General features: G+C 36.8%; 1 protein-coding gene across 1 annotated transcript in view; it reads left to right on the forward strand.

Annotated features, from left to right (window-relative positions):
• The window catches only part of LOC102822611 (chromosome unknown open reading frame, human CXorf30), a 170,223-nt gene that overhangs the window by 141,524 nt on the left and 10,845 nt on the right, over window positions 1-17,854 (forward strand). Inside the window, exons 20-21 of the mRNA XM_006870158.1 lie at window positions 9,796-9,961; window positions 13,486-13,647. Coding sequence (XP_006870220.1) covers window positions 9,796-9,961; window positions 13,486-13,647 — 328 coding nt within the window. The remainder of the gene's footprint in view (window positions 1-9,795; window positions 9,962-13,485; window positions 13,648-17,854) is intronic.

Here is a 17,854-nt window from a genome sequence, read left to right on the forward strand (position 1 = left end):
CTGTCCACCATGGGTGACCCTGCTAGTATTTAAAATACCAGTGGCATAGCTTTCAGAATCACAGCAACTCACAAGCCACCACAGTACGACAAACTGACAACAAGTGGTGGCTGTTTGGTTTTAAGTGCAAACTGTCACTTTAAATTTTGAGGAGATCTGTGTGCATGCGTAGTAGAACCCTTCAGGTATGGGGATGGGGTGTCCATTTGCTCAGACATTCCCTCTAGTCACCAGAATGGAGGTGTACAGACGGCAAGAGAGCAATGAACAGATACCAAAAAAGAATGTCCACACTTGTATCTCCGCAGTTCTGTCAGACGTTTGTGGCTGTTCTGATCCTTCTTCCGCTTGGTCTTTCCCAAGATGGCAGCTCCGGGAGCAGCTGAGTGTCTTGAATTAGAAAGCAATGGATTTCTTGATTCTGCTATAAATTCCCCTAGCTCTAAGTCTTCCAAGCTTCTAAATATTCCTTTATATGTGGTTCAGAGTTCTAGCACCATCCCATGAGCCTACTTAGTCCGGTATTCTGTGTTGTTGCTGATGCTCATTGCACGTCTACCCGATTCACCATCATGTTCAAACTGGTTCCTGTTATTACAAATAAGCATTCAAGAGTACACATACATAGAATGGAATCCAGAAATATTGAATATTTCTGAAATCATTGAATTGTAACAATGTCAGAATAATTGCCCCCAGATACTGTTAATAAAAGATATTGCTGTTGAGTCAGTTCCGACCCACAGCCACTCTATATAGGGTTTCTGAGCAGAAACTGGCTAGCTTGAACCACCTACCTTGTGGTTCAAACTGACTTTGCAGTCTAGTGCATTAACCCACAGCACCACAATAGGGAAGGTAATATATATATTTTTTCATCATAGTTAAAGAATTATGAAATGATTATCTGTTATGTGTATCTTATCCTATAGGATTTTAGGAATTAAAAACATTTTAGTTCATATAATTATGTTCTGGGGAGTGTGTCGATTCCATACTGTAAGCACCAGACTGCGAACCACAAAGTTCACAGTTCGAACCCGCCAGTTGCTCTGTGGGAGAAAGATGAAGCTGTCTGTTTCCCCAAAGATTTTTTTTTTTAAGCCTCAGAAATCCTATACAGGGTCCCTATGAGTTGTAACAGACTCGAAGGCACTTAACAACAACAAATTATGTTATTCTTATTATTAATAGCATCAACTATGTGAGATGAAGAAATTATATTAATATGATTAGCTTGCACAGTAAGATGCTATTTAGTTTGTTCTGTTTGAGTGCCTTTCAGTTTTATAATTGCACAAAATACCAACTTTATCAAAGAGGATTTAAGTATATGAAAAAAAGCAAATAAATTCACATGAAGAGAATGGCACTTTCCATAGCAAACGTGTTCAATTATTTTAATGTAAAGAACTATGATAATAATGAAATTATACAGAAGCAAATAATTTCCATTTATCTCAAAAACATTATTAACAGCTGAATATATGTTTTGCTTTTCTGAGTCAGGTGTTAAAAAAATGTAGGAAAGTAACCTTGAAGTAAATTAATTGCTGTAGGCTTCCTTGTGTTCAGCCAACAGCCAATATTGAAAAGGAATTTATATTATTATGTGGATCAGGGATAAAGATATTCAAGCAGATTAATCTCAGAGTTCAAATATGTAACATTTAACTGCCAATTTCCAGGAATAAAATACTTTTCTTAAATATTTTTTATGAAAATGCAACAAAATTTTATCCTCAGGGAATGGGCAGTCTCTTTCTGATGTGAAATGATTGTTTTATGTGATTTTCTATTATGCTTAAATGAAGTTTGACAGTAAATATTGAAACATTAATTTCTATTTGAAATATCTCTTGTTGAAGACAAAAATGTTCACGCTTCTATTGCACTAAACGTAAAAGAAGGTAGAATGAAATGCTCACATATAGGAATCATATCAATATTTTCTCTCTACTTTAGATTGTACTTTTGTCAGGTTGAAATCTAAAGAAATAATTAGTCTGATAATAAAAATTGTTTAAATGTATTACCTGAAAAAAAAAAAAAAAAAGAAATGTACTTAGCTCTAGAAAGCAGGGTCTATATGGAAGATGCCAACATCATTTTTTGGAAGTTTGAAAGGCATATGAAAAAAGCTGGTTTTTCTCAAACAGCTCCTGAAAAGAAACCTTTTGATACGGCTCCTATTTTTACTGCTTCTTTACTTTTCATGATGAAAAATTGTAGTTAAAATTGAATATAACTATATGGAACATTTGGAAGGTTTTACAAGCTTATCTTCCACTGTTATTTCCTTTAAACCTTTTGCCTTACTCAATACCACCAAAATCAATGTTTATCTAGTTTTTTCTTTTTTAAAATTAAATGCAATAGTTTTGTGAGTCTTCTTTGTTCTTCTGAAGTAAGCCTTACAATACAGATGCAGATTAGATCAATTCCCTCTCAACTTTGATATTAGTTATCTGCCTTTATGGTACCTGAATATTTGGTGAATACAGCTGTCCAGTCCTGACAATCACTGTTTCTTCCCCTGTCTTTATTCCAAGAATGTAAACAACTTCTCTGCACTCTCTCTCACATTCTAAGTCTCCCCATTTGTCCTTCTCTTCCATGCAATTATATATGAAGGAGCACATCTAGAAATTGTTCTGCATACTTCTTTACTCTTTAATATATACAACGGCAAGCCAAAGGTGTTCTCCCTTGTAATGTAATTTAATTATTGTTGCCTTAATACATTAAATAATATACAAAAAGTTGTATTGTACTTCCTATTTTATACTTCCTGTATACTTTAATCTTTTATGCTAGAAATTAAAGCACTTCATTCTGTGATTTTGACTCTGGATGTTGTTGCTGTTGTTAAGCGCTGTCGAGTAGGTTCTGACTCATAGCAACCTTGTATAGGGTTTCTGAGGAGAGGCTGGTCTTGTATGAAACTACTTTGTTAATGGTTTATTCACTTTTTGTTGTGGATTGTGAAGGTTATAGGGCAGATCATCTGTTTTGCATTTAACAATTCATATACTTCGTATCATTTCAATTGCAGTCACCTCAATGTGACATCACTTATCCCACTTCCTCCCTATGATTCTTGTTGCCATTCCTCCTCTTTTCCCCACTTTCTGAATTTTGTCCTTCGATAGATACTGCCCTTTTGATCTCAGATGGTTGACCATTCTATGGTGTATGTACCTCAAGAGTGTTGTTGTACCCCAAATATACCTATCTATTGCTTGGCTGAAAATTGAGCCACAGTGGTGAGTTCCTTTCAATGCCTAAAGAGTGACCAAGGGTCGCTCTCCATCTCCATCTGACCAGTAAGCCTGGTCTTTTTGATTTTGAGTTTTGTTAAACAACTTTATTACAACACATTGAAATTCTCTAAAATGATTAAAATATTTGGTACATTTGTTAGGGATATTAATGTAATACTGGAGTGAGAAGCTCAAATGCTATTTGATAGTCACAATGATTGGTACATCATTCCTTTCTTTAAGCTTACCAGGTCATTTCTTCGTTGTATTCACCACCTATTGGGGGCCTGAACTATTTGGGAGAAAATTTCATTACCTTCTTTCATTGAACACAGGATTGTTCATTGACAACAATAGCATTTATTCGAAGCCTGGTTACTTCAGTACTGAATACCTTTAGTTGTTGTTGTTAAGTGCCATTGAGTAAGTTCTGACTCCTAGTGACTCTATATAGCATTTCCAAGGAAAAGCTGGTGGATTTGAATGACCGACCTTGTGGTTAGTAGTCCAGTGCCAATCCTACAGCACCACACCAGGAGACATTCAGTTTGTTGTTGTTGTTAAGTGGCATCAAGTCGGTCCCGACCCATAGTAACCCTATATAGGGTTTCTGAGGAGCAGCTGGTGAGCTTGAACTGCCAACCTTGCAGTTCAAATGGCTTTGCAGTCTGGCGCATTAATCCACCAGGACTCCCTTCAGTAGTCTCCCATCATTCTTCAAAAAAAGTCCCAGATCCTATCATAACCTACTGAGTCAACCATGGCAACATGGCCTCCTGCTTCATTGCTTGACAAGCTCCTCCCACTCCTTCTATCCCAGCCACACAATCTGTTCCTCAAACAGGCTCAGCTGGTTTTCACTAGGAACTGTTTCTGCATCTAATCTACTTCAAGGTCTAGAAGGTTTTTCTCTACCTCTTACATGCAGCTAAATCTTACTACTGATAAGGATTGGTGTTTGGTTGGTCTCTTCCTTGGGAAATCCTCTGCAGAGATTCCTAGTAGTCAGGGCCCTAGTTCCTCTGTTCTCATAGTCTCCTTTACTTCACTGTGGCAGTGGTTAGCCCAGTAACAATGGTAACACCAGCTGGGTGATTGAAGATGATTGTCAGTTCTTTCCTCTAGATCATAAGCTCTATGAGAACAAAAATAGTTCCTTTCATTTCACTGAAAGCTCTCAAATTTGCTGAATGAATAAAGGAATGGAAACATAAATACACTCAATAAGAAAAAGTGATATTTTAAAGCATGCTGAAGTATTGTCTTTTGAAACAAAAGTATGTGCCCCATTTATGGAGTCCTGATATGGCGCTGTCGTTTAATGCGCTGGACTGCAAAGTCAGTTTGAACCATAAGGTCGGCAGTTCAAGCTTACCAGTTGCTCCTTGGAAACCCATATAGTGTCAATATGGGTGGGAACCAACTCAATGGCGCTTAACAACAACAACAACATTCATGGTGTGGAGCTGTAGGATAAACATTAGACTACAAGGTCAGCAGTTCAAACACACCAGTCGCTCATCAGAAATACTATACAGGGTTGCTCTGAGTCTGAACTGAGTTAATGGCCTTTAACAACAACAGCATTCATGAATTTAGCCATAGCTACAAAGGAGCTCTGGTAGTGTAGTGGTTACTAATCGGGGTGCTAATCTCACAGTCAGCAGTTCGAAACTACCAGCTGTCACAGGCGAAAGATGAGACTTTCTGCTCCCATAAAGATTTACAGCCTCAGAAACTCTATGCAGGGTCTCTATGAATTGGAACCAACTCCACGGCACATAACAACAACAACAACAACAAAGTTTCTCAAGACGTTGACAGGAAACTACCAGAGGTTCAAGCCAGATTCAGATGAGGACATGGAACGAGGGATATCATTGCTGATGTCAGATGGATCTTGGCTGAAAGCAGAGAATACTAGAAAGATGTTTATCTGTGCTTTAATGACTATGCAAGTGTTTTCGATTGTGTGCATCTTGACAAGCTGTAGACAACTTTGTGAAGAATGAGTATTACAAAACACGTAATTGTGCTCATGAGGAACCAACAGATAGTCATTAGAACAGAACAAGGGTACACCAAATGGTTTAAAATCAGGAAAGGTGTGTGCCAGGATTGTATTCTTTCACCATACATATTCAGTCTGTCTGCTGAGAAAATAATCCAAGAAGCTAGGTTATATGAAGAAGAATGTGGCATCAGGATTGGAGGAAAACTCATTAACAACCTGCGATATGCAGATGATATAACTTTGCTTGCTGAAAGCAAAGAGGACTTAAAATATTTACTGATAAAGAACAAACACCACAATCTTCAGTATGGTTTGCACCTCAATGTAAAGAAAACAAAAATCTACACCACTGAACAATTAAATAACATCATGATAAATGGAGAAAAGATTGAAGTTGTCAAATCCTTCATATTGCTTGGATCCACTATCAACACTCATGGAAACAACATTCAAAAATTAAACGACATATTGCATTAGGTAAATCTGCTACACAAGACCTCTTTAAAGGTTTCAAGAGCAAATAAGGGCTAAGGTGCACCTGACCCAAGCCATGTGTTTTTCAATAGCCTCATATGCATGTGAAAGTTGGACGATGAATAAGGAAGCCCACAGGAGAACTGATGCATTTCAGTTATGGTGTTGAAGAAGAATATTAAAAATACCATGGCATGCTAGAAGAGCAAACAAATCTGTGTTGGAAGAAGTAAAGTCAGAATGTTCATTAGAAGTGAGAATGGCGAGACTTCATCGCTCATATTTCGTACATATTATCAGGAGAGACCAGTCCCTGGAGAAGGATATTATGTTTGGTAAAGTGGAGGGTCAGTGAAAAAGAGGAAGACCTACAACATGTTGGATCAGCACAGTGGCAGCTGCAATGGGCTGAAGCTTAGCAATGATTGTGAGATTAGCACAGGACTGGGCAGTGTTTCATTCTGTTAAGCATAAGAGCACTATTAGTCAGAACTGACTCCAAGGACCCTAACAACAATAACAAAACAAAGTTTATCCAGGGCGGAGGCTACTGTCAGCAGTTCACAAAAATCTTCAGTGAATAAATGAAAACTAACACAGATGCTTTGAAAAGACACACTTGTGCTAGATATATTTCAATATAAAAAAGCAATTGGTACATATTTACATAACTTAAAACACAATTGAAATAAAATACACACTTATTCTGAATATTGATTTCAGGAAGTCATGTGTCTTTTTAAGAATTTGCTGAAAAGGGACAGAGATGTCCTCTAATATTGAAAGATTTGGCACAGTAGTCCAAAGAACTGTTGATCTGTGACTTTGAAATTGCAGTGTGTTATGAATGAAACTAGTTTACTTTGTCTTTTTACTTACTTAAATAGTCTTTTTAGCAGGCTGTATTTATTTTCTTAAAGTTGTCAGCTATGTTTATCCTTGTTATTAAGTGCTGTCCAGTCAGTTCCAACTCATAGCAACCTTGTATATCGTTTCCAGGGAGCGGCTGGTGAATTTGAACTTTGTGGTTAGTCCAGTACATAGGAGGATGTTTTTATCCAATTATCAGATGATCATTAACTATCATACCAACCCAGTGTCCATAATGAACTATATGTATAGACTGTCTCCAATTTAGGGACATAGCAAAAACCTCTTACTTGGTAATATGACTTTTAAAATAAAATACAGAGACTCTAATATCAACTTTATCATACAATGTAAAATGTCAGTTTATCATGAGTTTTGTGAAAACTGATTTTGCCCCTTTCCCTTAGGCACTTGCATCAGTATATTCCATTTACTTCCAAATTGGGTACATGTATTTGGAAAATATAAAGTGATTCTTACTTGCCTCACTGCCTGCCCCTTAGCTGATATTCACTTCTCTATTTTGTACCAGTGGGTATTCTTATGAGTTGGATTATGACAACCATGCTTACCCATGGCTGATGCAATGCAGATGAAATGATAATTAGCTTCTCATCTGTAGCTCATTCTGACACCCCCTTTGCCATAAACGATTTGAAAATTAAGCAGAAACAAAGGTAGATCTTGACTTTTTACCAAACCCCATATTTGCTTTTAATTTGAATATAATGGAAATTTCATCTCCTATCCAAACACCCTAAAATTCTTAAATGTCGTTTTCCTGGAAACAGATTGGGTATGTGTCAGTCATTTTACATTAATAATGTTTATTGAGTAAATTATTCAAGCTGACTTGAGCTTGTTACACTTAAGTTATTTTTCAAAGTTCTATAACAGTAATTCTTGTTGTTGTTAAGTGCCGCGAGTCGCTTCCGACCCACAGCGACCCTGTACAGGGTTTCCGAGGGTATAAATCTTTACGGGAGTAGAAAGCCTCATCTTTCTCCCGTGGAGCGGCTGTTAGTTTCGAACCACTGACCTTAGACCTTAAGGTTCGCAGCCCGATTCGTAACCACTACCCTACCAGAGGTCCTTATAACAGTAATTAGACACAACTAAGTTCAGGTATGGCCCTATAAGATAAGCCCTGGACTGTTAACCACGTGGTTGGTGCTTCAAACCCATTAGCCAGCCATTCCTCAGAAACCCTACACGAGGTCGCTATGAGTCAAAACCAACTCAACAGCACTTAACAACAACAACTTCTAAAAGGAGTTCTGGTATAGCTCTTCCGAATAAGCACTGAACTGCTAACCACAAGGTCTACCGTTTAAATCCACCAGCTGCTTCTCAAAAATCCTATACAAGGTCACTATGAGTTGAAACTGACTCAACAGCACTTAACAACAACAACTTCAGAAAGGTGGTCTGGTTTCTGTTAGAACTCCTTTGAGAAAGATACTATTCGATCTGAATTAAAAGATTGGCATCTGAATGTTCTTTACCTTAATATATTAGAGATCCAAAGCCATTCCCAAGTTGATCCCCTCTTATATAGTTGACCCTGTGTAGGATTTCCAAGGCTGTACATTTTTATGGAAATAGAGAGCCTTCTCTTTTCTCATGGATTTGAACTGCTGACTTTTTGGTAAACAGCCCAACATGTACCCCTCTATGCCACCGAAGCTCCTATGCTAGAGACAGACTTTGGAATTTGGGGGCCGAGTTGAAGCCATGCTTCTTGACCCTTATGTCTGGGATCCACAGCAATGTCTCGATTTGCTGTTTGGGCTCCTTGCATGCTGTATCTTTCAGTCAAAATGGACTTGATGACAATGGGCTTGATTTTGGAATTTGGTATCTGTCTTCTACATGTCAATCTTGAGTTTAAGATATTTTTCATGTGCAATGAATACAACTCTGCTATAATTTCCCTCTACTGAGTAAGAAAATACGTTATGGCACCACAGGATAAGCACTGGACCGCAAGACTGGTTTGAACCACAATGTTGGTGGTTCAAGCTCATCAATTGGTCCTCAGAAACCCTATACAGGGTTGCTATAGTTGGACCCCACTCTACAGCACTTAACAACGGCAACAGCATATTAGCTACAGAGTCCTGGTATGGTGCCTTAGGATACAGACTGGACTGCTAACTACAAAGTTGACAGTTCAAACCCCCCAATTGGTCTTCAGAAACCCTATACAGCCTAATTATGAGTTGGAACAACATAACGGCACTTTACAACAACATTTTAGCTATAATAACCCATGATTGAAACATGATGAGCACTCTGTTTTATCAAAATCATGGGAAAATGGAATAGAAAGATAATGGAATTTTGCCACGAACATTTTGAAGCCCCTCCTTGTGTACCAGAACTTATCAATACTGCCCTAACAGATTGAACTGCTGTTTTAATATGATTTAAATGAAATTTAAATTAGAATTTAAGCCTATTTTGTTACCAATTTCAACTCTGAAAGTTTTAATACATGTATTAGTCAGAGGACTTCAAAAGTTTGTGGAAAAATGGAATTAAAATGTAGTGGAATTTTTCCATGAACTTCTTGAAACTCTTTCGTATAGGTCATAGTATTCATATTTCATAGTAAATATTGATTATATATTTCAATTAGGCTTTTTTCATTTCCTAAATCTTAATTTTTCAGAGTCCAGGGTGATAGGAATTGTTTTCTGTGTGTATGTGTTTTAATATTCATTCATCTATTTATCCTTTAACAAAAATGTATTGTGAACTACTATATATCTGGAGTCCTAATGTGGTACTGTAGGATAAGCACTGGACTGCTAACCTAAAGGGCAGTGGTTCAAACCCACCGACTGCTCTACAACCAACCCATTGTTATTAAGTGTCATTGAGTTGGTTCCAACGCTTAGAGACCCTGTATAGGGTTTCCAAGGAGCAACTAGTGAGCTTGAACCACCAACTTTGCAGTTCAAACCAACCTTGCAGTCCTGCATGTTAACCCACAGTGCAACCAATCAATTAGGTACTCGGTAATGCACTTGGTATTATGAACATAAAGCTAAATAACATATACCCTCTTCCTTCCTCTAAATATCTGTGTGTAATTAGCATCAATATAATTGATGTTCGATCTGTAATTTTTAGTTAAATTGAAAATATTTTAAAATTTGATTTTTCTAGAAGGAATGCGTGAGTTTCAGTACGAGATTGAATTTGAATCAGAAGTTATGAGAGATAACTTGGAATCCGCTCTGGCTTTATATTTGATTAAAACAACTTGTCAGATACGTACTCAAACAATAACAATGATATTCAATTTGGTATTTACACCGATGAAACCTCTGAGGTAAATCTACTCCCTCCCTTTTTTTCTTTAAATAATATAACTGCCTTTTTAAACCTATTAAGTTTGATTCTTTTTTCTATCTTTCTATATTATGATTGTATTTTTTTTTTTATATTTTTAAGGTAAATAATTTGGGCAACATTATTTCTAGCTACCAAATGATGAAAAATATTCACATGAGAAAAAAAAATCCAAATTTTTTGAAATTTAACATGTCCCTCAGTGATTGTGATTTCCCTAGGGTCATTAGGGTATCCTATTAAAGAATGAAAATAATTGAATTGGTAGAATTTTTCCCCAAAAAAGTGCTGTTAATTGGCAACATGATTCTTGATGCAACTTCTCAGAACCAATTCAAATAATGAAAGTGCATGTTCTACATTGCAACTTCTTTCATTATCCTTCCACCTACTACTGAACACTGTGATATTGTACACCACCTAATAAAATGTAAGTGGATCACACTGGAATCTGAGAATTACAAGACAGATTTTGGATGTATTTCCTCTGGGAAATCTCATTCAGTGTCTTTTTATTTAGTTTTTAGGCAACTGATTTACTTAGCATCTCCAAATACTATATACCACATTATGTGAAATAGGGGTTTTTTTTGCATCTTAATGCAAAGATACTGATCAGAAGCACAACATATAAAGTATAGTAAGTCATGTAATAAGCATTGAAAAAACAATTGAGATTAGTTATGATTTTAAAATAATTTCTATATTTTGGCTGTGCATTTGGTGTAGCCAAATATAATTAAAGTATCTACGAATTTATAGACCAATAAGTGAAAGCCACCAGAAATCTTCAGAAATCAGCAACAAAATCACGTTACAGGAGCAAAATAAATTATCAACGTTGACATTACCCGCATTTGCCTTTCCTTCAATTTTCATAATTTTCTATGTTTATTTTTAGTAATGTTCACATTTAGCTTTGTATTATGTTAATTTAGTGGTATGTAAATTGCCAGCATCAACTAAAGGGGACTAGTGGGCCAAAATTGCTGAATATGGGTAGAACCAGTGTTAGTTTTTAACTCAAACTTTTGTGCATTTAGAGCTTCTTAGTGAATATTTGGGAAATTGTTTAGGACAACTTATGTACGTGATCCACAAATTTATGTGAGTGATGTGTGATGTTCTTTTACATACTACAAATTATATTTTACATTTAAAATTTTTTGTTTCCAATTTTTTGATAGTACAATGAAGTCAAACAGAAATGAACACACTTATACGCATCACTTCTTGAAATCATAGAAACACATCTCTAGGAGAAATTGTTATTGTTGTTAGGTGCCATATAGTAGGTTCTGACTCACAACAACCCTATGTACAACAGAATGAAACACTGTCTCGTCCTTTACCATCTAACAGTCACTGCTATGTTTTTGCCTGTTGTTGAAGGCACTGTGTCAGTCCATCTCACTGAGGGGCTTCCCCTTTTTCTCTGACTCTCCACTTTTCAACTTCTCCAGTGACTGGTCCCTCCTGATACCAGGTCCAAAGTATGTGAGACAAATTCTCACCATCCTTTCCTCTAAGGAGTGTTCTGTCCGTACTTCTTCCAAGATAGTATATTTAGTATTTTTCACCAACACCATAACTCAAATGCATCAATTCTTCTTTGATCTTTCTTATTCATTATCCAGCTCTCGCATGCATATAAAGTGATTGGAAATTCTATGGCTTGGGTAAGGTGCACTTTAGTCCTTAAAGTGACATCTTTCTCTTTAACACTTTAAAAGGCCTTTTGCAGCAGATTTGTCAAATGCAATATGTCATTTGATTTCTTGATTGTCACTTCTATGAAGATTGATTGTGGGTCCCAGTAAAATGACATCCTTGACAACATCAAGCTTTTATCCATTTACTGTTGTTGTAATGTTCTATTGAATCAATTCTGACTCATAGCAACCCTGTACAGGGTTTCCAAAGAGCAGCTGGTGGATTTGAACCTCTGACCTTGTAGTTGGCAGGCCAGTGCTTGTCCTATATCACTACACCAGAACTTCTTTATCCATTTATTATGATGTTATTTATTGGTCCAGTTGTAAAGATTTTTGTTTTCTTTGAACTGCATCAGAAAGTGTTTGAAGTACTCTTTGCTTTCAGCAAGCAAGATTGTGTCATCTGCATATTGCAGGTTCTTAATGAGACTTCCTACAATACTAATGCTTCATTGTTCTTAATATAGTCCAGCTTCTGAGATTATTTGCTCAGCATACAGGTTGAATAAATTATTGTGTAAAGATACAGCCCTGATGTACACCTTTCCTAATTTTAAACTACGCAATATCCTTTGGTCTATTTGAAGTAACTGCCTCTTAGTCTATGACCAATTTCCACGTATGCACAATGAAATGTTCTAGTATTCACATTCTTCTTAATGCTATAAATAACTTGTTATAATCCACACAGTCAAATGTCTTTGCATAGTTAATGAAACACACAAGTCAACATTTTTTTTTTTTTCTGCTTTCAACCAAGATCTGTCTGACATTAGCAATGATGAGCTAAGATCTATCTAACATCACTAATGGTATCTCTCATTTCTCATTCTCTTCTTAATCCAGTTTGGATTTCTGGCAGTTCCCTGTCCATGTACTTTTGTAATCATTTTTGAGTAGGGGAAATTACTAATAGTGAAATTGCTGGGTTGGAATATGTAGCTTTCAGATTTGGATTATTATCCATTGCTCCTGGTATGATGGGCTAATTTTACTTTTCTGCCTGGAGACTAGAAATAGTCTTTCTGTAAGAGGTTTGTGATTTATTTATCCAACTCTGACTTATAATATTACAACAGCACCATTACATATTTGAGTCGTATCTACTCTAAACCTACAAACCAATAGCTGTTTCTCAACTCCAAATACTGTCTTATCTCTCTCCTCTTCTTCTCAGCCAAATGTTTTGAAAGGCTGTCTCTACTAATTATCCTTTTTAACTCACTGTCCACTCAGTGTCATTCTGTAAGTTGTGGTCATTAGTAATTGTAATTTAAAATTTTTAAAGTTTCAATTTCTGTCAGTTTTGTTGGGATTTTGTAGATGCTTAGGAAATGATATTTTTAGTGAACTGAGAATTGAAAAGGCTCTCTTACAACGTTTCATTTCAAACAGAAAATCCCTAGATAAATTGCTTATTAACCTAAAACTTAGTCCATTTACCAAACCTACAGTAGGTTATTAAATGCTATGATATTTTATGTTTACAAAAGATTTGCAAGTTGTACTTTGTAACTGCTATTGGTTATTAGTAAATAGGATAGTAGATAAGATGCCATACAAAATAGCTACTCCAAGGAGAGAATGATAATATAAACTATGACCTAAAAGTGATTCCTGAAATGTAATTAACGATGATCAATCTTGTTTTGAGAATTCAAAGTCTCACTGATTTAGATGAAACCACAAAGTGTACCTAAAATGTTCAAATTAGATGTTGATTTATTGTTAGTATTTTCTTTGCTTGTTTGCCTATGATTATATCTTAAAATATATTTTTCTATTCAAGGTCTCAAGTTGTACTGAAAGTAGAGTGTGCAAGAGATGGAATCTGGAGGTTTCCCTTGACATTGTTTGCTACAGACCCTGACGTGGACGATATCATTAACATTGAAGGGATTGGTTTATTTAAGGAAGCTAAACTTGAATTCAGGATGACAAGTCAGACAAGGTAATGTATCAAGTAAAAGTATGTGGCTCAGTTTCATGAATGTAATTTATGGCAAACTGTGGAACAAAATTTAATTTGGAAATTCCTATTAAGACATATTTTTGCTGCCTAACCCAATGCATTCTCTCTTCAATCACTCAGTTTAAAATATTTTACACTTATTAATTTGTTATATTAGAAAATAGAGGGTGCCTGACAGGTTTTAGACCCCAGATGCTACACAATGAACAAGGGTAGAAGCACTAAGCACATTATTAGGTCAATTTACTGGAGTTTCCTGTGAAAGCATGATCCTAAACCCTCAAGAAATGAAATGCCATAAGGCATTTGGTTGCATATAAGCAGCTCCAGCAATATCTCTCTCTCTCTTTTTTAAATTTTGGGTGTTGTTGTAATAGCAAATATGGTTTTATGATATGGCCATTTACATCCTTTCTATATAAAACCATTGGAGTCCAGGAATGGTGCTGTAGGATAAGCATTGGATCACAAAGTTGATTTGAACCACAAATTCACCAACCACATCTCAGAAAGCCTATACAAGGTCGCTATGAATTGAAACCGACATGACATTAAACAGCAACAACATATAAGACCATTACATACACACATACATATATACACATACACATATATCTTATACACACACATAGAAATATATATGCTTGCTTGTTGTTATTGGTAAGTGTGGTCAAGTCAGTTCAGACTCATAGCGACCCTGTATAGGGTTTTTAAGGAGCGACTTGTGGGTTTGAACTGCCATCTTGTGATTCAAATTACCCTTGTGGTCCAGGTTTTATCCTTCAGTGCCACAACAGGAATTGACTATGCTAAGAATGACAAATTGAAGAAGAATGGATCACATTTGTCATCAAAAAGAACATTTCAAGGTCTATCGTTAAGTGTAACGCTGCCAGTGATTGCGCAATATCCATAGGCCTACAAGGAAGACCAGTTAATACAACAATTATTCAAATGTACTCACCAACCACTAAAGCCAAGGATGATGAAACTGAAGAATTCTACTAACGTCTTCAGTCTAAAATTGATTAAATATGCAATCAAGAGGCATTGTTAATTATTGGTGGTTGGAATGCAAAGATTAGAAACAAAGAAGGACCAGTAGTTGAAAACTGTGGCCTTGGTGACAGAAGCAATGCTGGAGATCACATGATAGAATTTCACAAGGCAGATTATTTCTTGATTGCAAATATCTTTCTAAAGCAACATAAAAGACAACTATACACATGGACCTCGCTAGATGGAATACACAGAAATCAAATTGACTACATCTGTGGAAGGAAATGATAGAAAAAACTCCGTATCATCAGCCAAAACAAAGGTAGGGGACAACTGTGGAACAGGCTATCAATTGCCCATATGCAAATTCAGGCTGAATCTGCAGAAAATTAAAACAAGTCCACAACAGCCAAAATATGACCTTGAACATATCTCAACTGAATTTAGAGATCTTCTAAAGATCAGATTTAATAATTAGCCACCAGTTGATGCTTTTGAGTTATGGTGTTGCAGGAAAATATTAAAAGTGCCATGGGCTACCAAAAGAAGTGCGGCCAGAGTGCTCCTTAGAGGCCAGGATGGCCAAACTTCGTCTCTCATACTTCGGACATATTGTCAGGAGGGAACCAGTCACTGGAGAAGGATATCATGTTTGGTAACATGGAGGGTCAGAAAAAAAGAGGAAGACCGCCTCCCCCCCCAGTGAGATGGATTGGTAGAGTGGTAGCATCAATGGGCTCAAACATGGCAACCATTGTGAGGTTGACCCATGATCAGGCAGTGTTTCCTTCTACTGTGCATAAGGTCGCTATGAGTCGGTACCAACTTGATGGCACCTAACAACAACAACTACAATTACCAAAGACCCGAAGAGTTGTGGAGTGACATCAAAAACATCATACAGGCAGAAAGCAAACCATCATTAGGATGACAAGAAAGAAAGAAAATACCAAAATAAGTGTCAGAAGACTCTGAAACTTGTTCTCCAACATACAGATGCTAAAACAAATGGAAGAAGTGAGGAGGCAAAAGAACTGAACAGAAAATTTCAAAGGGCAGCTCAAGAAGACAAAGTGAAGTATTATAATGAAATGTGCAAAAACCTCGAGCTGTAAAACCAAAAGGGAAGAATGTGCTCAGCATTTCTCAAGCTGGAAGAATTGAAAAAAATCAAGCCTTGACTTGAAATATTGAAGGATTCAATGGACAAAATATTGAATGATGCAGAAAGTATCAAAATAAGGTGGAAGGGATACAGAGTCACTGTACCAAAAAGAAATGTTTGATGTTCATTTCAAGAGGTAGCCTCCTAAGTGCACCGAAGGCATTGACAAAGACCTAGGCTCTAAGAACTGATAAAATACAAATTGAAATCTTTCAACAAATTGAGGCTGCCCTGTAAACATTCATTCATCAATGCCAAGAAATTTGGAAGACACAACTACCTAGCAGAATGATTAGAAGAGATTCATATGTGTGCCCATTTTAAAGAGAGATGACCCAATGGAATTCGGAAATCATTGGACAATATCATTAACATCACATGTAAAAAAATTTTAGCTAAAGATAATTTAAAAATGACTATAGCAGTACATTGGCAGAAAGCTGCCAGAGGTTTAGGCCAGATTCAGATAAGGACATGGAATAAGGGATATCACTGCTGAGGTCAGATGGATCTTGGATGTAAGCAGAGAATACAAGAAGGATGTGTTTACCTGTGCTTTATTGACTACGCAAGACTTTAGATTATGTGCATTGTGACAAGCTATGGACAATATTGCAAAGTATGAGCATTCCAGAACACTTAATTGTGCCCACAAGGAACCTACCTATACATAGGCCAAGAGGCAGTTGTTTGAACAGTACAAGGGGACACTAAATGGCTTAGAACCAGGAAAGGTGTGTGCCAGGGTCATATTTATCATCCATACTTACTCAGTTTGTATGCTGAACAAATAATCTGAGAAGCTGGGTTCTATGAAGAAGAAAGTGGCCTCAGGTTTGGATGAAGACCCATTAACAACCTCAGATATGCAGATGAAGCAACCTTGCCTGCTGAAAGCAAAGAGGACTTAAAAACACTTACTGATGAAGATCAAAGACCACAGCTTTTGGCAGGGGTTGCACCTCAATGCAAAGTAAAGAAAAATCCTCACCACTCTAGCAATAAATGCATCAAGGTAAATGGAGAAAAGATTGAAGTTGTCAAAGATTTCATTTTGCTGGGATCAACCATCAACACTCAAGAAATCAATCATCAGCAGTCAAGAAATCAAACGACATATTGTATCAGACAAATCTGATACATCAGACCTCTTTAAAGTGTTCAAGGAGTTCTGGTGTGATACTATGGGTTAATGCATTGGACTGCAAGGTCGGTTTGAACCACAAGGTTGGCGAATCAAGCTCACCAGACACTCCTTGGAAACCCTATACAGGGTCGCTATGAGTTGGAACTGACTTGATGGCACTTAACAACAACAAAGTGTTCAAGAGCAAAATGTCAGTTTGAGGACTAAGGTGTGCCTGACCCAAACAATGGAATTATCAATAGCCTCATATGCATGTGAAAATTGGACAATAAATAAGGAAGAATTGATGCATCTGAGTTATGGTATTGAGGAAAATGTTAAAAGTACCATGGACTGCCAGAAAAACAAATAAATCTGTGTTGGAAGAAGTACAGCTAGAATGCTCCTTAGAAGTCAGAATAGCGGGACTTTTTCTCTCAAACTTTGGCCATATCATTAGGGATTAGTAACTGGAGAACGACGTCATGCTTGGTAAAGTGGAGGGTCAGCGAAAAAGAGGAAGACCCCCCCTCCCCAATGAGATGGATTGGCACAGTGGCAGAAGCAATGTCTTCAAGCGTAGCAATGATTGTGAGATTGGTACAGCACTGGGCAGTGTTTAGTTCTGTTGTATGCAAGGTCGCTATGAATCAGAACTGACTTGAAGGCACCAAACAACAACAACACACACACATATATAGATAGGTCCTGGTTGGCACTGTAGAATAAGCACTGGACTGAAATGTTGATTTGAACCACAAGGTCAGTGCTTTAACCGCAAAGTTGTTGATTCAAAATCACCAGCCATGCCTTGGAAACCCCTATACAGTGTCGCTATTAGTCAGAACTAACTTGATGGCATTTAAAAATAACAACAACAATGTATATATATATAT

Source organism: Chrysochloris asiatica, unplaced genomic scaffold, assembly GCF_000296735.1.
Source record: "Chrysochloris asiatica unplaced genomic scaffold, ChrAsi1.0 scaffold00139, whole genome shotgun sequence".
Taxonomy (NCBI): Eukaryota; Metazoa; Chordata; class Mammalia; order Afrosoricida; family Chrysochloridae; genus Chrysochloris; species Chrysochloris asiatica.